Here is a 24,385-nt window from a genome sequence, read left to right on the forward strand (position 1 = left end):
GGGGGGGGGGGGGGGGGGGGCGTGGCTCGCTGCTATAAGTTGGTTTAAAATTCATCCGGATGGAAACCAACAATAAAGAAAATGAAATCACAATTGGTCTTTGATTGCGATGTTCCTAACAAAGAGAGAGAGAGATTTTTTATTTATTTTTTTTTTTTTTTTTTGAAGGGAGTTGCTATCTGCCTAAGCCCAGCCTTAAAGGACTCGGGTGAAAGATTTTTCAGCATCTAGTGGTAGGAAAGCATATTGCACGCCTTTGATCTCCATGTTTCTCACCCCAGCTGTTGTGACAGGGTAAAAAAAAAAAAAAAAAACACCAAACAATGAGCAGATCCACCTTCTGGGCGACGCTACTTTCAAGACTCCCTGTTCTTTATGTAAATACAAATACTTATCAGCGCAGACAACATTTATTCATTTTTAGTTACTTGCAGCCAATTTTGACAATGGCAAACTTGAGGTCCAGTTAAGTCGTGCAAGATCACTGCTGAACTTTGGTTACCAGACTAGAGTCACACCCCTTTCTCACATGGAGGTCAAACTGAATTGCCACAGTGATCAACTGTGACATGTCTCTTGTCGTGCGTTTTGCGCTATATGCATCAATAAATAGAAGAGACGACCGCTGGACCCTGATGAGCAGTTGCTGCAAAAGCTTTCCTGCACAAATCCCCACCCGGTGGAGACTATGTAGGCTGCAGAAAAAGATTAAAGACGATAGATAGATAGATAGATAGATAGATAGATAGATAGATAGATAGATAGATAGTGCTTTATTTATTATTATAGATAAAAAACAACAAAAGATTTTTGTTTGGTACAAAAAGTCATACAGATGCGTCACAGTGTTGAGAACAGCCACTTTTGGGATAAAGGATTAAATACTGATAAATGCTCACACTCAGGACGGCAACACGACGACAGAATCCAAGTGTTTCAGGCTTCTGTGGCACTTTTCCGCTTGGCTTTGACAGACAGAGATTTTCGTTTTTCTTAGGAACACCTCACACAATACTGTACTTTATATACAGTATATTACACATTTACACAGCAAGCCATCGACAAGGCAAACTGAGATGGTAAAATCTGGTACATTCAACCAGAGGCCGTTGAGAAGCTCGAATCAAGGAATGCAGAAAGATGAGACATGGATGAAGAGTGAAGAAGGTTTCCATTTAGGTTACAGGCTCTTGAGTGTCGCGCAGCTTTTGCCACAGCGAGATACAGCAAAGTGCAAAAGTGCTGAACTTCGAAGAGTAATTCAGGCTAAGAAATGTTGCTGTTTTTTTTATAGGTGGACCTTGTCAATAATTTCCAAGATTGCGTGTCCACAGTACAGTGACGGCTGTGGGTTGCAGACTAAACTAAAGATCAGATTATCTTGTTTAAAAAACAAAACACCTCTGTCACTAAATTAAAACTGATTGTATAAATTAATATAAAGGAGATTGCATTTTAATAGCTAATTCCTTATTTTTTTTGGAAACAACAATAAAGCAAAGAGAAGTTGCATTTGAGTGCACGAGGAAGAAAATAATTTTATGAATTTCATGTTTTCATAAAAGGCAAAAAAAAAAACAAAACTAAACTTGAGAAGTGGTTCAAATGAAGAAATGAAATTGGATGCAGCTCCACGACGACAAGTACCAGCATATTGTTAGAGGCACTCCTGTAGAAAGGAACGACGCTTCAGCCAACGACCACAAGGAAATACACAGACTAAAGCTCTGCTTCCACTGGTGGCGCTGTGCATCACCGACTTCTGGGAAACATCAGCGGGATAGTTATCATACGACACAGTGCTACAGTTGAGATAAAAGGGGAGCAGAACTCGAGCCAAACAATTCCGAACAGAACTGAAACAAAATCTGGGGAAAGTAATTCATGGAAGACTTAAACTGTGTGTCAAATCATTTCTGTTAAAGGCCAAATGTTTGAATAAACGAGGCTGGAAGCCGAAAAGTGGCGTGGGGGAGGTGAAGCGACGGAAGGAGCTGGTTCAAAGTGCCAGTTTCATCAACTTTTGGAATGTTAGAGCGACCTCAGCGGGCCAGCGTGGTTCTGATATGTGGCTGTATCGGCTACATTTCTGGCATTTGGTCCGTTTTGCCCTCGGTCAGACTCAGTCCGAGTGGCCGTTCTGGCAGCTTTTCAGATAGAGCTCGTCCTGCGACAGCTGGCCGTCGAAGCCGTCCAGGTAGAGGCTGCTGGTGCTGCTGCCGCTGCTGCCCAGGAAGGTGCCGACCGCTCGGCCCTGGCGGGCGTGACCCACGGCGTCGCTGAACACCTTGTTGATCTGCTCCTCCGACGGCATCCACCAGTCCGGGTTTGAGGCACAGTGCATCCGGATGAACTCTGGCAGGAGGAACATGTGAGTGGATCAGCCAGACAAGCCCGATTGTTTGTTTTAAAGAAATAACTTCAATTGCGTTGAGGTCAGGATGAGTTTGGACAGTGATGCTATCAGTTTACCTTATGTATGCAAACTAAAGCCAAAACACTCTTATGTATTTTACCTTGTCAAATGCAGGTTGAACTCCAGACTGGGCAAGCTATCAACATGGAGCTTAAGTTTTCTAAATGCTTTCTAAAATAATTTATAAAATTGTGATAAGTGAAATTAAATGTATTCTTGTATCCCCTGAAGGGGTCGCAGCCAAGAAATACAATGAAATGAAAAACAATGAAGTCAGTTGCATTTCTAAAATCATTTGCTTCGACTCTATCCTAAAAACTCTCCAGAATACAGTATATTTAACCATGTGTTTAGAACCTCCTGCAAAAAAACGGCACAAGTATCCCCCTAGATTGGACCTTTCAAATGTTTGCAGGGGGATAAAACCAAGGTTTGGCACAAACGCCAGTCAGAGGGCGTGGTCACAAACCTAGAAGAGGCATCAGTGAGGTATCATAGCCCTCTATGACATCATCGAGGGCCAATTTGAAGGACTGTGTTTTACCGCACACTCAGAATAAAGGAGATGGGAATTTTCTTAATGCGTAGGAGCTCACTGAGAGGATGGATACACATGGCACTGTCAAAGAACATTGATCAAGTGAATTTTGTCACCAAATAGGAACTTTAAAAACTATGTTTTTTATGTTAGAAACGATGAGGTCTTAATACAAAATGAAAGTCAAAACATATTTCAACAAGCTTTTTTTTTTTTGTCCTATCAAGTATGAGCACCTTCACTCCAATCGTTACCTCTGAGGCAGGTGACTTTGATGGGGTTGAGCGGTCGTCTCTCCAGCCCCGGGTCTCCTGAGTGGACCGATCGCTTCCGCTTGCCCAAACCGCAGGAGAACTTGAGCTCGTCCGTGGTGAAGACGTAGCGGATCAGGTAGCGCAGCAGCCGCCGGCCGTCCTTCTTGGAGGAGTTGACGGCCTCGTCCCACTGCTTGTTGGAGATGAAGAGCGGATAGTTCTCCAGGAGCTGCTTGCTGCCCTGCAGAGCGGAGACGGCGGCAACACCAGTCACAAACACCGCACGTGGTCTAAGGTGACGTCCTTTTAGAATTAGCAGAGTTTCAGTGTTAAAAGACAGACCTCGAAGACGGTTTGCCGCTCTTCTTCCTGCAGGAGAGGAGTTTGGGTTTTAATCGCCATTTAGCAGGCAGTTTGAAACAGCTGTGAGAAGTGATGAGGCTTCCTCACCTCTACGAACTGCTCCTCCGTCATCGGCTGGACCAGCTGGTTGTGAAAGTCGAGAACAGTCTTGAAGTAGTCGAGCACGTTTTGACAGGGAACTGCGCGGTAACACATGGTCATGTGACCAATCAAGTAGCAAGATACTGGTAGAAATTATTAGTTTCTAAACCGATCAGATCATTCATGACTTAGAGAGGTATGTGGTACCTGGGATGTTCTCCAGCTTGCTACGGAGCTCCTCGTTCTCCTGCTGCAGGGACAGCACCTCCTGCTCCAGCTCCAGGCAGCGAGGGCAGCAGTTCTCCTCCTCATCCTCCTCCTCCTCTTCCTCAGGCAGCGTGGATGAGGGGTGGCCGTACGAGTCCGACGGGGTTGGCGAGCCCCAGCCGCCCAGGTTGTGTCTGGATGGAGAAACGCCAGAGCCCGGCTCTGCTGCAGAACAGTGTTCATCCTCCGGGTGGCGACGCTGCTGCTGCTGCTGCTGCTGCTGCTGCTGCTGCTGCTGCTGTGGCCCCGAGAGCAGGTAGTTCTGGAGGGAGTCGGTGAAGATGCGGAGGACAGCGGAGGTCTGGTGGTGGTTGGAGGTGCCCCGCTGGGCCTCGTCGTCCTGGTCCGTGCTGGAGGAACTCTCCTCGGGTCTGGACTTGACCAGGGAGGAGCAGTGAAGACCCTGGACCTCCACCGGTCCGTCCTCCAGCTTGATGCCGGAGGTGAAGGAGGGAGTGGAGGAGGACGGCTCCAGGAGGCGTCCGTTGTTCAGGAGGCTGAGGACTCTGCTGCACTGCTGGGCGAAGGCGTCGAGGATGAGACGGTTCTCTGCAGACAGAAGAAATATTGTAAAAGTGAGAGGCTTTGTTGTTACTTACCAAGTCAAAAAAGAGAAACGAGAGGCAGAAAAATAATCTCAGCACATTTAAATAAGAATTTTAACTGTCTAGTGAGAGAAACAGAGAATGGAGAGGACAAGAGCCGTGCACGGCTCCCTGCCTGGCACATTTTCAGGTGGAGACTAAGCTGAGCTGAGAGCTGAAAGCTGATAACGTGCTGGGGTGAGGAGGGGAGAACAGAAAGAGTGTTGCGGCCGCAGTAGCAGAACAGGAACCAACTGATCCAGTGAAGGATACTTGCACAGTGCACAAGGCAAGTGTGTCAGAGTACAACCATCCACCGAAGGAAAGTTCAGCGGGACATTTATTTTGTGGTGACCCTGACCCGACAAAAGAACACTGTAGCGACTGCACTTATTCAGTATCGCCCACCGCCCCCCTCTTCTTTTGATCCCTGCCTGCCTCCCTCTAAAACTAACGGATGACTAATGTATTTGAAACATTTTGAAAAGAGGACACTCACAAACTAATAAAAAAAACAAAACAGGAAAAAAAACCAAACTACCTCTATTACACAGTAATTACAGTGTAATTACTGTAAAATAGAGATAGTTTGGGATTGAGGATGACTTATTGGGAAAAGCTTAACATGCTACTCATAAATATGTTTGTGTAAGTGTATAATTATCATACACTGCACCTTCAATGCCATGGCCAGCCTTAGCCGATGGCTCTTTTTAAACGTGCCCTTTTGTTGCAGTTATCTTTCCTTCGTGGCCGGGGCCCCTTTCTGGAATGATCAGCTTAATTATGCAGATTTATTCAGACGTCAATAAATGGCAAAGCCAAAGGATTTCAAACTTGCAGAGGAAATCAGCGCCGATCTTTTGCCCGGAAACAGGGGCCCGCTGGGCCGCTTCTCTGGCAGTCTGGGCACGTCTCCGTAAGGTGATCGCACACGCTCCTCTCCGTGCACTGTCCACGTGCACAGAAACGCACAAGACGGGCAGAGTGAGTAGCACCGAGCCGTCGCCGCGATGCCATTTGCTCACACGCATCCGTCAGTCAGTCTGCCACACGTTTGTTGCACAGATTCATATTTGCGCTGCCTGTGTTTACCCATCGAGATGTGTCTGATATCGTCCCCCCCCCGCCCTCGCCCAACAACCCTTCGCTGCCAGCCCTGCACACCCCGCAGCCCCGTGGCAACGAGAGCTGAGAGGCCCCGTAAAATTTCATTACAAACAACACGCTCTGCAGAGGCAAATTTATGAGACCCATTTGTTTTAATCACAACTCTTCGGGGGAAACGGTTTTCACAGTGCAATCTGTGTTAGTGTGAGCCGAAGTGATTGCAGTTCCGGCTTCTCTGATGAGAAAAACAACACAAATATTATTATTATTTTTTTAATTATTTCACTATTTCATGTTTTCACCCTGGGAGGGATGTCAGGTCATGCAGAGGAAAAACAGTTAATATGTCTTCGAGAATGTGCAGCATCTGGGGATGGATGATACAGTTTGTCCTGAACTGGTTTGTGTCCCACAACTATCAAAAATTCACTGTGTCTGAAAATGCATCTGTCTTGTGAGATTTGTTCATTTCTTTATGTTTGTTGGTGTTTCAGCTGTTAAAGCTCCCATATAATGCACTTTCCTTTCAGACAATAAGCTGTGTTTCCCCGCTGTCAGGGAACTCGCAGGAATGACAGAAGTCCATTCTTTTCCCATTTTTGCTTCCTCCCCTTTTAAGAAAGTATGTGTCACATCAAAAAAAAAAAAAAATCATCAACAAAAATCTCCCTTTGTGATGTCACACAGGGTTCTGACACCTGACACAGATACCTGTCCCAGCCAGGTGTTGATTCTTCCCGCTCAGACAACTCTTGATTCCGTCCCCTTCCATACATGTGGAAGTTCCAACAAAGCATCAGCTTCAGCAAGAGGCTGAACTCCCTATGGGGAGGCTATAAACAGAGGGCAAAGATGTGAAAATATATCAGATGAGGGACTTTTAATCCCGGGCTGTGTGCACAGCAGAGTGGGATGCAATCGATGAAACGTCATTTTTTGAGACGTGGGCCTCAAACCTGAGAGTAGGCCGGACAGACCGAAGGGTTAAACGCAAGCAGCTGCAAATATAGCAGCAAAGTGTCAGAAGTCAATTCACAAGGAGGCGATAAGAGCAGGGCGGAGGCGAACCATCCAGGTGTCCTCCAAGTCCAAGACGTAACCACACGACACGTCTGTTTTCCCAGGCTGAACATGAAACACCGCACGCACATGACATAAATCCTCATGTGAGCGTTTCTATACGGGACCACTGTGCAACCCGAGCGCCCATTAAACACACGGTTGCGCCGCCGCCAGGCAGCAATAACCAGCAGCGAATGGAGCCTCTGATGGCAAGCCGCGATGGAGAGATTAATATCTGATTAGAGGAGGAGATGGATGATCTTCAATTTTGTCAACGGGCGAGATCACAGCTTTCATCTCGCATGCAGTCGGTTCCCAGGGAGCCGCCGCCCTCCCTCGACAGGGGCAACACAGTTCTCCCTCATCCTGCAGGCCAAGTAATGAACAACAGCTGAGGGGGGGGGGGGGGGGGGGGGGGAACAATGTGTTACAGCTGGAAGGTTGTGAGAGCGGCCAGCAGATGCTGAAATCACACACACACACACACACACACACACACACACACACACACACACACACACACACACACACACACACACACACACACACACACACAATTACCTGGTGATTTTTTTTTTTAAGGACGTGCACACAGTTGATTCAATCATGCCTTCTCATATTACAGCAGCAAATCAATAAGAGGGGACGACAAAAAGAGGAACCATTAGGGGAGGAACTGGAAAATGACAGAGTGCAAGTGATGCACAGCAGACAAAAAGCGATGCTCTGTTTTTCTGACACATGCTTTTTGTGTGTTACTTACCTCTTTTTGAGGCAGAATCCACGAGAATAAAAATAAATTTGAAAAAAAAATCAAAAAAAAATCTACAAAGGCAGGATAAATACTTCCTCTTCCAAAGACGTGCATGCCACCCTGACACTTCCATCACTCACTCTGCACAAGTTTGAGTCGCCCACCTGAGCTGATCCCGTAGGTGCAGTCTGGGGAGAAGCGGGGCTCCACTCTGCCGCTGCCTGTGCGTCGCTGCTGCTGCTGCTGCTGCTGCAAGCGGGAAGACGCTGCTGACGCCACCGCCGAAGCCGCCGCCGAGGTGGATGTCGGGATCCTGCTGCTGGGCCTGGCTTCACATGCTGGGAAACGATGCTGTTGCTGCTGCTGGCTGCTGCTGCTGCTGCTGATGGTGACGCTGCTTTGGTGAAGCTGCTGCTGCTGCTGCTGCTGCTGCTGCTGCTGCTGCAGACGCTGCTGCTGTTGCTGAGGATGATGCGGCTGGAAGTGATGCGGCTGCTCGGGATGGAAGGTGAAGTGATGCCCGTCGCCGAGCACCGGCACCTCCACCACGGCGGACCGGTCGAAGCGCGACCTGCCCTCGAAGCGTTTGGACGGGAAGGTCTTGATGGAGGCGCACGGAGCCCGCTGCTGGCGGCACATCTTCGGGGCGCAGGGCCCCTCGTCGGCGGGCTGCGGCTCTCCCTCCATCCCCGCTGGCTGTGCTGCGCTAGCAGGTGTCGCCGACGGTTCCGGCTCGGTATTGTGGGGACGCTGTTGCGATGACTGGGGTTAGATGGATGGATGGGTGGATGGTGGGGTGGTAGTGGAGAGGGGGGCGGGGGGGTCCGATTCGTCACTGTCGCCACTGTCTGGCTCGGCTGCCCCCCGTGCACTGTGTGATGAAGGCTGGGCTCATATTTACTGACACGCTGCCTTTCCAATCCCCAGTCGGGGGGGCCAGACACTGACACTCTTCCGGTTGGGGGGGTGGCGGTGGGGGGAGACTGAGGCGGGACTTGTTGGCAGCCTCCAGTGGAACCGCCTTAATTGGGAGTCAGAGGAAGTCAGTCAATGTTTTTTGTTTTTTGTTTTTTTTTTTGTTTTTTTAAATGTGACTAGGAACCATCTTAAAAAGCACATTTAATGACGTCTCAGAGAACCAATCCTAGCAATGATTAGTATGCCAGGCATACCAAGTTTATTTTTTATTATGAAATACAAAACAGTGTGTTTCAAGTCTAGCACTAGAACAACAGTTTGTTTTTTTATTTATATGATCTTTTTATGATTCCCCCCCCCAACTTTGCACTCTGTCCTTGGTCCGGATTCCCTGTTTGACGTCCTGCAGTTTGTTGTTGCGACTGCCTGTGCAAGTTTGTATCACCACATGGGGGCGCCACATCACCAAAGTAAGGACATTTTAGGGGCAGATGGAAAATAACAAATTGTTTCATAATTGAAGGCCCATCAGATGTGGTTTTTGTTTGTTTGTTTGTTTGTTTGTTTGTTGGTTTTTTCTTTCTTAGTGATATGTGAGGAATATGTAGAGGCGGTGTTGTTGATGTTTTTGATTCTGCATTTAGATGCATAAATGGCATCTAAACTGCAGTTATGCCCATCAAATCAGTATCATCAGCTGCTTAATATACGAATAAGTAAAGGAAACCCTTACTGGTGAGGGACTTGAACTCGGTCACTGTGTGTGGACAGTTAAATCCTGCAGCTGTAATATTAGAAGATCAAATGTTGCGGCACATCTTGGCAGAAAGTGGAATAGAAAATACATGTTGTATGTTTGAGATTTTGCAGAGTCGGGGCCTGAGACGGATGCCTTCCAACTGCAAACAAGCATTTATATGTAAATGAAGACCAGGTCTACTTACATCAAGGCCTGTGCATGTATCGCCAGCACCAGCAGAACTTGGCTCTGCTCTTTCTCGGGGTTTTACCATGACATCACGGCTGGTGTAAGGAAGACGTGACATCTGATGGGACTTTAGGAAACAAGATCGATAGTCAAATTGTTTTGCAGTGAGCTTTCTGGATATAGACGCTGGACCAAATCTTGCATACTGGGTGTTTACGTCACAGCAGTATTTACTTCTATAGATTTCAAATCTGATTTGCAGTTTATACACTGATACTTACTGGGAAAGAGTCTGCAAGTTGATGCAAAAGAAGTATTAAATAATTGATGCATCACACCAGTGTATTTAATTGTATTTGCCAAAATGAGGAAAAATCATCGAAATCATCCCCATTTCTGTCCATTCCTGGGTTTCAAATACATCATTTAGATGTCATAGAAAGACTGATATTATTGAGAGAAGAGTTTTACACTGTATTAAAGTTGCCAGTGGAAGCAAAGCTTCTGAATTTGATTAAAATAAAATCCATTGACTAGAAGTACCAACTGGCGCTGGAAAATCTAACATGTCCTTAAAAAATATTTGGATTTAGTTCGTCAGGAAAATAAATCCCCGTACAAATCAAGTCCTGCGGTCTCACAGTCACCCCACAGATTAAGATCAGCTGTGCGCGTTGTTTAGGGTGGCATCGACGCCTCCCCCTCGTGAGCGCGCACGTACGTCAGCGCGGAGGGAACCCTCAGCCACAAAAAGCGGCGAGGCTGCGCCGAGGAGGCTGCACTAACTCGCACCAGCCGGCCAGGGATGAGCAGAGGAGCCGGTGGAGGATCGCTTCACCGCAGCTGGATGGATGAGACGTGTTGGGGAAGAGATACGTCAAAAATAACTTTCAGAATAATAATTTGTACTGGGATTCTTTCACGCGCTTGGCACACCTAGACTGGGTTTGGACGGCGCGCAACTTTACTTTGCAGGTTGTTGTTGTTGTTGTTTTTTTTTTTTTTTAATCAATGAAGCCCGCGAATGTGCGCGTCTGAGCCGTCCCACATGAAGAGCGAGCAGCAGTGAGTGAGTGACGCACGCACTCCGGGGACGCCGTCCGGCGTGGAGCGCTGCGGCTCGCCGGGATGGTGCGTCTGCTGAGCTGCCTGCTGCTCGGATACCTCACCTGGAACCTGCGCATCTCGGACGCGCAGGGCGAGTACTGCCACGGCTGGCTCGACTCCAACGGGAACTACCACGATGGCTTCCAGTGTCCCGAGGATTTTGACACCACGGAGGCCACCGTGTGCTGCGGCTCGTGCGCGCTGCGCTACTGCTGCGCCGCCGTGGACGCGCGCCTCGACCAGGGCAGCTGCACCAACGACCGGGAGGTGGAAAACACCGAGTTCGCAGCGCGTAAGTTTGTGTGTCCGCGTCACAGCAGGACTTGGAGGAGATCTAGAATGCTCGGGACATCCGCCAATTAAAGTTGGACCAAGACCGAGAAATAAGGCATTTAAAAAAAAAAAAAGGCGGAATACGAGATGAATTACACAATCTTCACAAATTCCTGGTTTATTCAGTTTGGTTACTATAGTGACCTCTTAACCTGCTACACCAGGGCAGGACAGATTTTAAAGCTGCAGTTGTTTTAGTTGATTTACGAGCAAACAAGCTGCTGTCTAAACTCCTGCTTGTGGAATCACTGGTGCAAACACTCAAAGCCTGATCTGAATGTTAGGCCTGCATTTAAATGCAAAGGGCCTTTTATCATTTTTTTTTTTTTTAAGATGTCTTTTCATGCTATTTTCCCGTAAATGCCTTTAATCTGGAATTCGTTCTGGATAATTTTCCTCATGTGTTTGCGTCCAGCTTGCACCTGGTCTGCGCTGCACACTGCCAACAGCATCTAAAGCCTGAAGGAAAACGTCACTTCTCTCTCTCTCTCTCTCTCTCTCTCTCTCTCTCTCTCTTTTTATTTTTTTACAGCTCCCCTTTTGATTGTTTATTCTAAAACCTGCAGCTTCTTAAAAAGCATAAACCAAAAGCTTTCACACACAAACACGCTAGCTTGTGGTGCCAAAGCTAAAGCTCCCAGCTGCCAACCAAAGTAATCGCAACATTATGGGGCCCAGGACCGTTCACCCCCCAGCCCCACGCCTCCTCCTCCCGTTGGCTTCCATAAACATTTAACAGACTCAAAGTGCTCCGTGCAGTAACAGTGAGCAGTGAGAGCTGTCACAATAGTTCGCTTTAAGTCTTCCCTAAATCAGTTTTCTTTAAATTTCCCCAACATATCAGCCGTGAAACCTCCATTGAATCGACTGTAAGCTTGCAATTTCCTCCTCCCCTCCTCCTCCCCCTCAAAATAAATAAACACTGGCTGATTTTTTTTCTCTTCTCCTTTCTCCCGGTGAGTGCAGGGCCTTTATCAGTAACCTGAACTGGTTGTGTTTCCAAGCAGGAATGCGTTGATTAAGATTTGTTAATAACAACACAACGGTGTAACAAAAAAAACAAAACAAAAAAAAAACACGCCAGCCGCACGCACATTCAAACATAATGACGTGTTCATTGGAAAAGCTTCATAATGGATTCTTTATTGTAGCTCAATAAATAGTAAAAGTGTTTTGCTGAACCTGAAACTCACTGTGGGGTTTTGACTTTTTTTTTTTTGCAGAATTTAATTGTTTCTATGGAAGTTTAAAAGAAAAAAGTTCTTGTGATACTAGTAAAGGGGTTCAGAGTTTTGTTTTTTTTACTAACGTCACCAGAAGCGAGAAAATTCCAACTTTTACTTCTTCCACCACTTGTCAGGAAGTGCAAAACACAATGTTTTGAGGGGGGATGTCACAAAGTGCACTGATACCTAGTATAGGCACCACACACCCCTCCTGCCCTCTGCAACCACCTTGTTTTAGCCTCATTCCAAAACTTTCTAAGTCGACAACCTTCTTTTGAGAAAAATTTGATTTTTCTGTTTTCTGTTAAAGAAACAAAAACAGTGAATGAGAATTCTTAGATTGAGACCCAGTGAACAAGCTGCCGACTCATCCTCACCCCGTCTCCTCCTCCTCCTTGCGCTCCAGAGCCGGTCTACGTGCCCTTCCTGATGGTGGGCAGCATCTTCGTGGCCTTCGTGGTGGTGGGCTCCCTGGTGGCCGTCTACTGCTGCACCTGCCTGCGGCCCAAGCAGCCCACCCAGCAGCCCATCCGCTTCTCCCTGCGCAGCTGCCAGGGTGAGACCATCCCCATGATCCTCACCGCCGCCCCGCCCAGCCTGCGGGCCCCGTCGCGCCAGTCCAGCACGGCCACCACCAGCTCCAGCTCGGCCGGCGGAGGCAGCTCCATGCGGAGGTTCTCGCTGGGGGGTCAGCAGCAGCCGCAGCAGCACCTGGTGTCGGCCGCCATCTCCTCCTCGGCCTCCACTCCCACCCAGGCCCCTCAGACTCTTCCTCCGCCCCCCTACACGTCCCCCCCGGCGGCGCCCATGTCCGGGGGCTTGCAGCACCCCTCCCACCACGCCCAGCTGCAGCTCCACCAGCCGCCCCAGAGCAACGGCGGCGGCGGCTTCCTGCTGCCCCAGCAGTACTTCTTCCCCCTGCAGCCCGACGCCTTCACGGCCGCCAAGGGCTTCGCCGACTTCGGACAGAGCTGACACAGTGGAGGGGAGGGCGGGGTGGGAATAGAGGGATTACACCATTTTGACACGGTGGATGATGTGGAAGGACGGACGGACTGCAGCACAGCTGGCCGAGGGTCCTCGGGGCCTCCAGGCGTCTTATTTCCCCCCCCTCACGCATCTCGGGACTCGGCGGAGGCAGAACAGCTCGGAATACTGTGCACTTTGAGCGGGAACGGACCTCACGCAGGACCGGCGGGGGCGGGGGGGTTGTGTATGTGACAATCCTCTGAGACCTCGCGGCCGAGATGAAGGAGAGAGGGGGGCGGAGGGGGAACGGTGTGAACTTTTCCAAGCTGTCGTCTGGATTCCTTTATTTTACCAGCGAATAAAATGTTGTCTCGATAATGTTTGTCGCACTGATGCATGTGAAAAATGAAACTGGTGAAAATCAAACTTTTCTGACAGTCATCTGTGTAACTGAGAGTTGGGTTTTTTTTTTCTATATCTATATGGCAGTTCAGCAGCTTTCACCCTTCAGACTTCTGGCTCGTGACGTTAAAGCGCTTTAAAGGCCCCAAAACATGCAAACTTAATGCTGCTAGTATTTCAGTCCGCCAAGGTTCTACTGCCTTAAAACTGTCTTTAAAAATAGCTACAGTCATCTTGAAAAAATTACCATATCGTGCAAAATCGCGTTTTCTAACAATAATGTGTCTCTGGACCGTCAGTGAACTCACCATGGATGTCATTCTGTAAAGTGGCCCCCCTGTGATGTCACAAAGGGCTCAGTTCCCATACAGATACCAAAACGTGGAAGTTCTGACAAAGCATCTGTTTTAGCCATAAGGGGGAAAAAAAGATTACATGGTTTTAGCAGGAGGCTGCAAACAGAGGGCTAAATATGCAGTTTCCTGGAGATTAGAAGCCATTGAGATAATAAATCAAGCGAGACTACGCCAGCCTGGAGCCATAAGGGGCCTTTGATATTACATTCTTCCGACATTTGAGTGTGAATATAAAACAAAAAGGGGGAAGGAAAAAAGGGCAGGATCTGTGAAAGGAGCGTCGCCATCAGTAAGAGGAAGAGGAAACCGGAGCGGCCTCGCCGGCGCTGCGGCCGGCCTACCTGTCGCTCACTCCTGCGCCAGACTTCACAGCAGGAATTCAGCGTTGAGATCCGTCATTGTCAGTGTTCAACGAGCGTGCCATGGTCACAGTGTTAAAAACAACTCAGCGAAGCAGCAGAGGTTTTCGGTTGCAGCGGCAGGTACGGCAGCGGAGCTGCACAAAGAGACGTGCTGTTGCCGGGCGGAACGCAGCCCGCATGCTGCTGCGTCCAGCTGATAGATCCCGGGATCCCGCTGGTTCCACTCAGGTCTTTTTTTTCCAGGTCAGGTTTTCTTTCTTATTGAGTTTGCAGTATTTCGTGTTCACATGCAGCGCTCTGCTAATAAAAGAAAAATACGAGTTGTGAACACAGATTTTATGACATGTCCTAAGTCTTGCTTTTATCTTCAATGTCTTTGCCAGGTTTTGGGAGGAGGAGGAGGGGGGGAGATCCACTTTTTTGTTTCTTCCCAGAACTTGGCAAAGGCAGGAATCCTGATTATTTCTCATCCGGACGGCTCACGCTTGTCATAAAAATTTAAAGAGCCTCTCCGCACATGGATCCAGGCCGTATTAAATATCTCTCATCTGGGTCTTCTGGGTGAGAAAACCAGAGGACGAAAGACAAATTAAAAGCACTAAATTCACACCTGTCTCAGTTGTTCTCGAGAAACATTGAGGCCAACGTAAAGAGCGCTTTCTTTTCCCAGCTAAACTGCAGGGCCTTGAAGGCGTCCTTGGCGTGCGAGTTTCTCAGCCGGACTCGAGGAGGCCGGACGTTGGATTTACAGCGTTTGAACTCTTGTTGATATCGCAAATTATGTCCAGGAGCTGGAAAACAAACCCCTCCAATCATAACATTTCCAGACCTCCTCATCATCGTCTTGTTTGTCCGGCATCCGCCTCGCACCGCCACCGCCTCTTCCTGTTTAGGCTGCGTTAGGCCCGGTTCGCCGTCCTGCGGCGGCGTTGCAAAGACACAAAGAGCACAGGACAAATGTTCCTCCATGACTGTGAAGTTTATTTCTGTAGTCCTTCATGGCAGTAAAAGACAACACTTAGAAGTTTTGCAGTCCCAACATGCAGAACAATCATCGAACAAAATGACGCAGAAGAAGAAACGAGTATCGAAAAAGTAAAAGTTAAAAGGTGCAAATATTCCTTTTTTTGTTGTTGTTGTTGTTGTTGTTGTTGTTACTGGTCTTGCCAAAGTGGTCAACACTTGAATCAAAGTAGCACAGTTTTACATTTTAGCGTTGTGTTTATCCATTCATGCAGCCCACGACGTTCACAGACGGCGACGTGTGATTAATGTTTTTCCCGGAGAAAAGAAAAGCAACAGTTCGGAGCCTTTTTCCACGACGGCGACGACAACGACAACGACATCCACATTCAGCGCTTTGAGAAAGAAACTCCCGACGAGATGTGAACCGGCTTGAAGCGAGAAGGAAAAAAAAAAAAAAAAAAAAAAAAATCTAAACCAACCCGAGGGAGACGGGAAAGGGTATATGTTTTTTTTTTTTCCCTGTCGCAAAGCCGAGAGGTGCGTCGCATGAGGAAACAATCGTTTTACACTGAAGATAAATCAGAGTGTGAAACCACCAGAAAAAAGGTACATCGAGTGCTTAGTGCAACATCTCCTGTCGAAGCGAGCCGAGCATCACACACTCGCACGCGGCCGGCAGAGTCTGGCCGGCACACACACACACACATACAGACTCACACATACACACCCGCACACACTCTCCTACAAGGGCCATGCATCAGCACACAGTAGTTCACTGTAGATATACCTGGAGTCGTGCATACGGACAACTGGAGCAAGCTTCGCTTCATTCACACACACACACACACACACACACACACACACACACACACACACACACACACACACACACACACACACACACACACACACACACACACACACACAGCATCTCACACGGGGGACACAGACATGCAGTGCGTACAGTACAGACTTTTCCACAGTAGACGTGACTCACACTCATACACTCACATGCACATGCAGGCAATAAACTGACAATCTCTCTCACTCTCTCACACACACACATCAGAAATCTGATCTCCCATGGGGAGAAGAAAGCAAACACACACACACACACACACACACACACACACACACACACACACACACACACACACACACACACACACACACACATACGTGAACTAGTCAAATATAAATAAAATCAAGCCGTAACAACATTAATATTAATAAGAACAAGACACTTAAGAAAAGCTGACTTCTCCTCGTCGGACCCTATCCTGCCTCGCCAGTTTCATCAGTAGTAGAAGAGGAAGAAGAAGAAGAAGAAGAAGAAGAAGACGAAGAAGAAGAAGAAGGAACAGAATGGTTTACAGACAGTTCGTTACAAAGCCGGTCGATGCAAAAGTCAAACGTCTTCAATATAAAAATACAAATCCACAAAATAACTATCGGGACAAGGGGAGCTTGGATTTTTGTCGAGGAGCCTTCCTGGCTAACGTTTCGCTCTCCCCCTTCAGCTAATGGCACTTATGTCAGACGGAGACGCAGCTCCGTCGTTAGGGAAACACCATCGTCGCTGCAACCTTCAAGAAGACCGCCGGAGCGCCTCCCGCAGGCGTCCGCGGGAACTGATCTGAGTGCCGCAAGGCACTCGGCAGGGTCGACACGGTACCGGGGCAGGGAGTTGGGGGTGGGAGAGTCCGTGTTTTTGTATCTTTAGCAGGTGTGTTTGCGGTGCAGAGGGTCTAAGCTGGCGCGCTGAACTACTTTTTGTCTTTTTTTTTCTGCGTGGGAAAGGTTTTAACGTAGGCACCTTTGTGATTCGTCGAGACGGGAGTGAGGAGAAGGAGCGCAGCGGTCGGACAGGGGCGACACTTCCTGTTGGGGTCGGGGCGCTAGACAGGAGGTGACCACTTGCAGCTGAAGAAAGGAAAGCAAAGAAGATATCTACAAAAACAGGAAGAAAAAAAAAAAACGTGTACACCAAAACAAACCGGGGCAGAGGCAAGTGTCGCACAACAGATGCGTCGTCCAGTGCAAAAGAAGGGGGCGAAAAATAAATAAATATTACAAACGTCTGCTCGGAGGTGGTCCGTTTAGTGCTGGAGTGCAGTCGCATTTGGTTTTCACACCATCCCAATTCACTAGTAACGTGGTAGATTGTATACACGACTGCTCTTTGGCAATCACGTCCTCTCTTGGGAGAGAGAGAAAAGGAGGGAATCGTTGTCATCGTCAAGTGTTTTGAACCTCTACGGCGGTCGGCTTCGATTCTAAATGAGTCGGTGTCGGTGGGGGGGGGAGGGGGAAGTGGATGGGGGGAGAGGGGGGGGGAGGATGGGGGAACCCCGACAAGCTGAGCGGGAACAAAGGGGGGGCTTGAGGAACGCCGACCGCTCGTCGTATCTGTTGGAGACACAACCGCGGCCGACAGCCGACACCTTGCTTTGTTTTTGCTCCCTTTGAAAACTCGCCGTCGCTCTCCGTCTGTCCCTTTTATTTTATTCTTTTTTCGTCAACCCACCCCCCCCACTCCCACACCTTCCCACCCAGGGTCCAGAGTTCCAGCCGATGCTGGAGGCACTCGTTCAAACTCCTCATCTTCCGTCCCGTTAAGCTCCTAAAATGTCGCCGGGCAGAGGTTGGCGGCGGCTGCGGGAGCTCCTGATTGGCCGGCGGCTCACCACTCGTGGGTCCTCTGCTTGGTGGTGTCGTAAGCTCGGATGACCTCGGACTGGGACACCACCCCGTTCTCGTCTTGGGAAAAGGCGTAGCCGTCTGGGTGGAGATGGGAGGAGTCAAAGTCAAATTCACAGAGATTCGGGGAGTAACATGTAGCGATCGCAAAGGGGGGGGGGGGACAAAAAGTGACTAACCGAAGGAACTGAATCACGATATTAACTATTCATGGGAATCTAAAGCAATGTGGTCGACACCTTGGGAAATATGGTCTGACTGAGATTCAGGAGCCCTGACGACCCAACACGAGTGGTGCATTTTGCCGTGCTGCTTTGCAGGTGACCCTCTCAGTCGATTAGCTAACAGCTAACGAGCACGTTTCCCAAGTGGCGGCACCACTGCCTCGAAAAACAATCACGCACTAATAATGATGTTTTAAAAAAATACCACCAACAACGATCCCAGCTGGTTCAACAACTTCTAGCCAGCAGTCTGACAGCAGCTCTGTGATCTACCTCCTAAAACCTGCCTACGGGGTGTCTCGTTCTGACCTTTGACCCCTGACTCACCTTCCGGCGTTAAATGACCCGCTCAGTACCCGGAGGCCAGCGGGGAAGTTCAAAGGACCCCCCTGAGATGAGCGCATTGTGAGGAGGGCGGGGGGAGCGGGAAGGGGGGGATAACAGTGAAACATTTTCATCATTTTCATCGTTTCATCGCTCGACCTGAAGCTTCAAGTTCAGCAACACGTGAGAGGGAGGGAGGGCGAGGAAGTCGGCGCAGCAGGACGGAGGAGAGGGGCGGCGCTTTAACCGGGTGGGGTGGGCGGGGCTACAGGTCGGGCAGGGTCGAGGTTTGAGTCATGATATTTAAAAAAAAAAAAAAAGAAGATGATGGAGAAGGAGGAAAAAAAGAAAAGGTATCACAGAACAACGGTCTCATCCCCACCTATGAGACAAACAAAAAAAACAAACTGATCAGACAGAAAACACAGAAACACAAGAGAGAAAATGAAAAGAGAGCAGAATGAAAATCAAACCAAACCAAAACAAAAAAAAACAAAGAGGGAGAGGGAGTTTTTGGAACACCTGCATTCTGCTGTTCACATGAAAGCAACTCTTGTTTTTGTCTCCCTTCCCCCTCGTTTAACGGCCTTCGCCGCCTGCTTGTTCTAATCCGGCCTGCACGTGATATTTCAGGCCACACCGCAGGAAGAATTACGGCTGCGGCTGCCAGACGCTTTGCTGGAACGCCGGCTCGTCCCACAACCTTCAGGTGCTGATGGAAAGTTGGAACGCGCACGCACGGGTAATCAAGTTATGAACAATTCCGAGACGCTTCGCTTAAAGTATTTCAATTTTTCTGCGGCTTCGTGCCTTCGCGTCGGTGCTGAAGGCCCTTGGGCTTTTTGTTTTTTTTTATTGTTATTTTTAATCTTTTTCATCGCCGTGTGTTTCTCAGGTAACTGGGCTTCACAGCATGGCTGCGAGCGCCAGCAGCTGCAGCAACAAGAATCGTTTGATAAGCCATCAGCTGGCCAAGAGTAAACACACACACATACATATACATATGTTTCAGGACTTTGTGCAATTATTTTGCCAGTATTTTATGTTGGTCACAAAAACACTTTCAGGACGTTTCAAGACGACATTTGCTGTTTTCAGAGAGATTTTTTTATAAATGTTTTTATAAATGTGTATGTTAAACAGTGGCTGATTTTCTTTTATCGCAGTAAACACATTAAGCATTAATAATTAGTTGTTTTTTATTTTAAAAAAGCACCAGTATTTGTCACCCGACTGTTGCTCAAACAAGAAAAATATCTCAAACTGCAACACTGCCAAGAACTGTGCTGTTCAAATAACAACTCTTTGATGTAATTTTCCTTAAATCACGCGCAAAAGAATCAAGAAAATTGGCCGCAAAACATTCTTGCCTCGTTCCAAATTCCCTCCATGGAAAAAAAACAGGAGTGCGATCCGATACGCTGCGCTACGGACGGACTGCAATCACGTCTCGGGACTCGCGTCACACTGAAAATCCCTCATCTCGCAGCTCGTAGCCGCACGTCTTTCGGGGCGTGATTTACGGAGCGCGCTGTGCCGGCGGAGACTCCCGGGGTCTCGGTTAAGCGGTGCGCGGCGTTTCCTGAATGCGGCCGCCGCGGGTTATTTATGACGAGGCGCAGGACGAGCTAAATGTTGGTGAACTCCCCTGGTGACGGAGGACGGGATCCCCTGGAGGTGTTTAACAGATGCGCATGTGTCAGGACGGAGGAATCATGGCGCCCCGTACTTCCCACCCTCCCCCCTCCACCGGAGCGGGGAGAACATTTGGGAGAAGATAAATCCACTGCGGATTAAGTGGAAGTCCACCGGCCAGTGGAGGGGAGAGGAGGACACGCGAGACAGACGGACACACAGAAGACAAAGGGGCGTCTCTTACGGAGCAGGTTCTGCTGCATGGACTCGGAGCGGTAGAGGTTGACGGTGCTCTTCTTGAAGACGTTCTTCAGGAGCTGGGCTCTCTCTGTCAAGCTGAGCACACAGGCAGGGAGAGAGAGAGAAGAGAAGAGAAGAGAAGAGAAGAGAAGAGAAGAGAAGAGAAGAGAAGAGAAGAGAAGAGAAGAGAAGAGAAGAGAAAAGATGGCAGTTAGCGGCTCGCTGGGCGCAGCAGGAAGGTTTAATGAGTCGAGCATCAAGTCCAGGTCAGGGGCGCCGACAGAGAGTACGGACCTGCAAACCCCTGCAAACCGCTGCTGCAAGGTACTGAGCGAAAGCCGGCTGACAACCGCACTGTGTCGGAAGCTCGGAGCCGAGTGCATCATCAGTAAATTCCTCCATTTAAAGGTGGAATTTCAGTTTTGAAATTCAACCAATACCTACCAAGTTTGTCGAACATCTAATGGGTTCTAATGGTCATAAAACACGCTGCAAACAATATTAATCTTTCTTTTCTGATGTTCTACTTGATCTTACATCTTCCTTTCACCAGCTGCGATAAACACCGACTACAACATCCACGTTCTGAGCCGCTGCACATGTGATACGTTAAGGGCCGCGTCCATACAAGCAAAAGATTGAAAAGTATCTGAATGTAAAAGGCCTCTAAACTGCGAGTGATTTACTCTCAGCGTCTTTATTTTGCCGAAAACACACGTGTTCTTCCTCTCGTGTTGCACGCCAGCAGACCCTCGGCCATGTTACGCGGCCGGGCCTTTAAACTCTTGCGTGTGCGCGGGCGAAGTATACGAGACGGTATGTTGGCCGCATGCCATTTCTGTTCAAACGTATCTGGACACACAAGAATGTCTTTATGTGCACGGCAAAGGGAAGGGGTGGAGGAATGGAGGGAGGAGGGGGTCGGGGGGTGGGGGCTACGTGATGTTTGTTTCTGTCCAGGTGTGTGTGTGTGTGTGTGTGTGTGTGTGTGTGTGTGTGTGCAGCGGTGGAGGGATCACTTTCAGTCAGCAGGAGATCTCACACTGATCTCCTCCCTGGCTGCTGATGACTGCTGCAGGCCTCAGAGCCCGCAGAGTCCGGCTGACCTGCTTGGACTAATACACCCTCGGCTCGGTTATAAATGGCTTTAATATCGGAGCCCTGTTGGTCCAGAGCGAGACTTTCACTGTTTTGCAGGAGGGGGAAGCACACACACATGTAGGAAAGGGCGGGGGGCGGACATGTAGCCTTTTCGACGTGATTGCTTTACATTACAGTGGGACCTCTGCAATTGCGCGGCAATTTTAAGCTTTCGTCGATTCCACGCAGGAACGCGCTTGGCAGCGGAATCATCCGTGAAATTGTGGGGGATTTGGGAGTCTTTTTACTCGTTCTCCCCAGATGATTCTCTCTGTGAGGTGGTCTGGAGGCATTTTAAGGAGTTTTTTTTTTCTTTTCTAATTGGTGTAGTATTCAACTACAGCCAAGATCAGGACAAAATAGTCCTGGGTGTTTACAGCCATGTGATAATAATTAGATGCAGCGAGGCGCTTTAACGTCCGGGAGAAAGACGCCGCTCCACCTTCGCACGCGCCCATCACTGGAAACGTCGAGAACAACTCGATGTAAAAACAACGCAGCGTTCGCTCTTTTATCTGTGTGAGACGGCGGAGCCCACATGCCACCATGACGACTGCGGGAACGATAAACAAGGCAACTGCTTAGAGTGAAGTCATGTAAACTCCTGCTGAACCGTAACTGACAGTTGCATCTTAAAAAAAAAAACAATAAAGTTAAACCTTCTGTGTGCTCGTAACAGACAAACAAGATAAGGAGGACGTGACGTCACACAGTTTTCTTTTGCTCAATTCTTGGGCAAAACTTTTTGTTCTTGCCGCTCAACCATGTCAAGGTTTCCACCGTGCAGCTGTAATTTTAATGAGGTTATTGGATTCCTTTAATCCAAACTAGCTGGTGGATGGATGAGTGGGCCTCTGTACCTCTTTCCGTGCACCACCGCTCCCGGGTCTTTGGACAAAGCCTCCAGCTCCTGCACCTCGTCCACCAGAGTCTTGAAGCACACCCTCTTCACCCTGCAAAAACAACACTTGCGTCAACGTGGCAGGAACCTTTGAGAAGGGTTAACGTCGAAAAACACAACCTCCCCCAAAAAAACGTGACCCTCAACTTGGAGCTTCGGAAATTGGCCCTGACGCCCCGGATCTCGGCGCTGGCTGATGTCAGCCAGAGCCCCCCGCCCCCTAAACCACCACCATCACCACCCCACCCCTGGAGCAAAGAATACTCCCGATGGAGCATTTGGGGTGGTGGTGGTGGGGGAATCTATAAGCTTTTGGTCTTCCCTTTGAACGCTCCATACGGAGGCTCAGGCAGGAATTCCGCGAGAAGATACGAGAGATCCTGGAGGCATTTCCTGTATCAGACGTGCGCTGGGGAGTGATGATGGGCGGGGGAGAGCACAGCGGAGACTCACACTTTGTAGGCCACGTCAAACACCAGCGAGGTGATCGGGATGAAGACCAGGCCCATCCAGAAGACGCCCGAGCTGAACATCATTTCCGCCTGTCACACACACACACACACACACACACACACAGACATACACTTAGTATAGACAATAGAGTTTCACAAAACAGCTCAGATGGGGGGAAAAAAGAGAACAGCGTCTTCTTCAAAAGGAGAAACGGCTGATAAATAGCTGCCGTCGCTCTCTCATTACTGAGAAACACACGAATGACAAAGGCCACCCAAAACAAACAGGGGGATTGTGGGAATGAAACGGGGAAGATGAGACCGGATGACTTCCTCAAAAAACACGGGAGGTTAATCCTCCGCGACTAAAGCGACACCGCCGTTTTTGTTTGGTCCTCCTCCGCCTCTTCCTACCTGCTGGGCGTTGAGGAGGCGGCCCGGACGGCGGTGTCCGTTTCACACGCAGGGCGACGCCACGCAAAGTGTTTGCCGCGCCGAGAGCTCCTGTCAGTGCACGGCAGCCGACGCTGGCAACACGATCCAAGGGGCTTTTAAAAGGGCACAATGCGACGGTCGGGGCGTCGATGAAGGGGGGCCTGAGAGGTGATCAGAGTCTGGCACTTTACAAGAGCTCTTGTCGAACGTCAATCGGGAGCAAAAGCTTTACAGCTGCTTCCCACTGAAGGCTGCCGAATGTTTGATAGGCTTTGAAATTACACGTCTGTTAGATTCCAATGAGAGAAAATGCAAATGAGTTTGAGTGCGTTTGTCAGTGACTGCAAGAAAGATTTCCAGCCCCCCCGCCCCCCCCAAAAAAAACAATAAACAAAATTCCATCAATTACATTTGAATTGTTCCATCTTCTCTTGGGCTTCTGGTATTTTTCCTCTTAATTCACAATTAAGAAAAAAAAAATCGACATGTTTTTTTTTTTTTTGTCTGCTTCGTGGTTACTGAGTCAAATATAAAATATTGGTTGAAAAATAACAATCAGTTGACAGACTTATGGATGTTAGTTCCTGTGCATGTGACCAATGCCTTACTTCAATCAAAGCCTCCACTTTTCCATGTATGCTAATTTAATGCTCACATTAGCCTGAGTCGTCCCATTAAATCTCACTCAATTAGAATTTAATTGTCAACTATGTAATGCTAAATTAGCATGCCAACAACCAGAGCAAACCTCACCGTCGCAAATAAACATTTGACTAGTTACCATTAGCATGCCGGCGGCAGCATTGTCATTGTAAGAGTGTTAGCTCGGGCGAGTAGACTCACTCGCATGACTGTGGAGCTTTATTTCTCGCGCAGGGATGATTAGCAGATAAATGAGTGCAGACAGGAGGCGTTAGCTGCAGCTTTTGCATTGATGGGTCGGACTTTTCAAATGCAAATGAGCAGTTAGCAGGGACGAAGGCAACGCTTAGACCCAGTTTACACGAAGCCGGGTTTCTTGGAAAACGCAGAAATACTTTGTCGGTTCGGCCAAAACAAACGAAGCCGGCGTTTGTTTTGTTTTTGTTTTTGTTTTTTTGTGTCCGTGTTTTTTTTTTTTTTTTTTTTTTTTTACTGAAACCGCACAAACAGAAACCGCACATTTTCGAAAACGCTCCTCAGGGTGGATAGGTTTGAAACCGCCATAGCCGTATAAACGCCGAAACCAAACTGCGGTCAAGCCATGACTGTATGTATTGACTCTAAGACCTCAACGATTACCGTAATACCTGGCGTAAACAGGGAGAGCGGAAATCGAATGCTTTCTGGCTCGACCGC

The 24,385-nt window shown here is 48.6% G+C and overlaps 3 protein-coding genes across 7 annotated transcripts in view; 1 reads left to right on the forward strand and 2 right to left on the reverse strand.

Annotated features, from left to right (window-relative positions):
• Nucleotides 1–19: 19 nt before the first annotated feature.
• bend4 (BEN domain containing 4) lies at nucleotides 20–8,435 on the reverse strand. The gene is made up of 6 exons (XM_076012076.1): nucleotides 7,594–8,435; nucleotides 3,860–4,468; nucleotides 3,659–3,750; nucleotides 3,551–3,577; nucleotides 3,209–3,449; nucleotides 20–2,355 (listed from the first exon to the last, which is right to left on the reverse strand). Exons 1-6 carry the CDS (start codon nucleotides 8,114–8,116, stop codon nucleotides 2,123–2,125), a joined length of 1,725 nt encoding a protein of 574 aa, XP_075868191.1. The 5' UTR covers nucleotides 8,117–8,435; the 3' UTR covers nucleotides 20–2,122.
• Nucleotides 8,436–10,030: 1,595 nt separating this feature from the next.
• Nucleotides 10,031–13,914, forward strand: shisa3 (shisa family member 3). Its single transcript, XM_076012132.1, has 2 exons — nucleotides 10,031–10,674; nucleotides 12,348–13,914. The coding sequence occupies exons 1-2, from the start codon at nucleotides 10,404–10,406 to the stop codon at nucleotides 12,914–12,916; spliced, it is 840 nt and encodes a 279-aa protein (XP_075868247.1). The 5' UTR covers nucleotides 10,031–10,403; the 3' UTR covers nucleotides 12,917–13,914.
• Nucleotides 13,915–14,990: 1,076 nt separating this feature from the next.
• atp8a1 (ATPase phospholipid transporting 8A1) overlaps nucleotides 14,991–24,385 on the reverse strand; it is an 89,857-nt gene continuing 80,462 nt past the window's right edge. For all 5 annotated transcript variants that reach the window (XM_076012094.1, XM_076012103.1, XM_076012089.1 and 2 more), the window contains 4 exons: nucleotides 22,614–22,702; nucleotides 22,120–22,212; nucleotides 20,124–20,215; nucleotides 14,991–17,777 (listed from right to left, as the gene is read on the reverse strand). In XM_076012094.1, the coding sequence (XP_075868209.1) occupies nucleotides 17,680–17,777; nucleotides 20,124–20,215; nucleotides 22,120–22,212; nucleotides 22,614–22,702 (372 nt within the window). In that variant the 3' untranslated portion in view covers nucleotides 14,991–17,679. The remainder of the gene's footprint in view (nucleotides 17,778–20,123; nucleotides 20,216–22,119; nucleotides 22,213–22,613; nucleotides 22,703–24,385) is intronic.

The sequence above is a fragment of the Nelusetta ayraudi genome, unplaced genomic scaffold (assembly GCF_046127955.1).
Source record: "Nelusetta ayraudi isolate G7.1 ecotype Tasmania unplaced genomic scaffold, CSIRO-AGI_Nayr_v1 ptg000005l, whole genome shotgun sequence".
NCBI lineage: Eukaryota > Metazoa > Chordata > Actinopteri > Tetraodontiformes > Monacanthidae > Nelusetta > Nelusetta ayraudi.

Excerpts from the sequence above, each read along its gene's own strand:
- bend4 (XM_076012076.1), bottom strand. The coding sequence starts at position 8,116 with ATGGAGGGAGAGCCGCAGCCCGCCGACGAGGGGCCCTGCGCCCCGAAG. Across the intron at positions 3,578-3,658 it reads CGGAGGAGCAGTTCGTAGAG|GAAGAAGAGCGGCAAACCGT; the intron begins GTGAGGAAGCCT and ends CCTCTCCTGCAG. Across the intron at positions 3,450-3,550 it reads AGCGGCAAACCGTCTTCGAG|GGCAGCAAGCAGCTCCTGGA; the intron begins GTCTGTCTTTTA and ends TCCGCTCTGCAG.
- shisa3 (XM_076012132.1), top strand. The coding sequence starts at position 10,404 with ATGGTGCGTCTGCTGAGCTGCCTGCTGCTCGGATACCTCACCTGGAAC. Across the intron at positions 10,675-12,347 it reads AAACACCGAGTTCGCAGCGC|AGCCGGTCTACGTGCCCTTC; the intron begins GTAAGTTTGTGT and ends CTTGCGCTCCAG.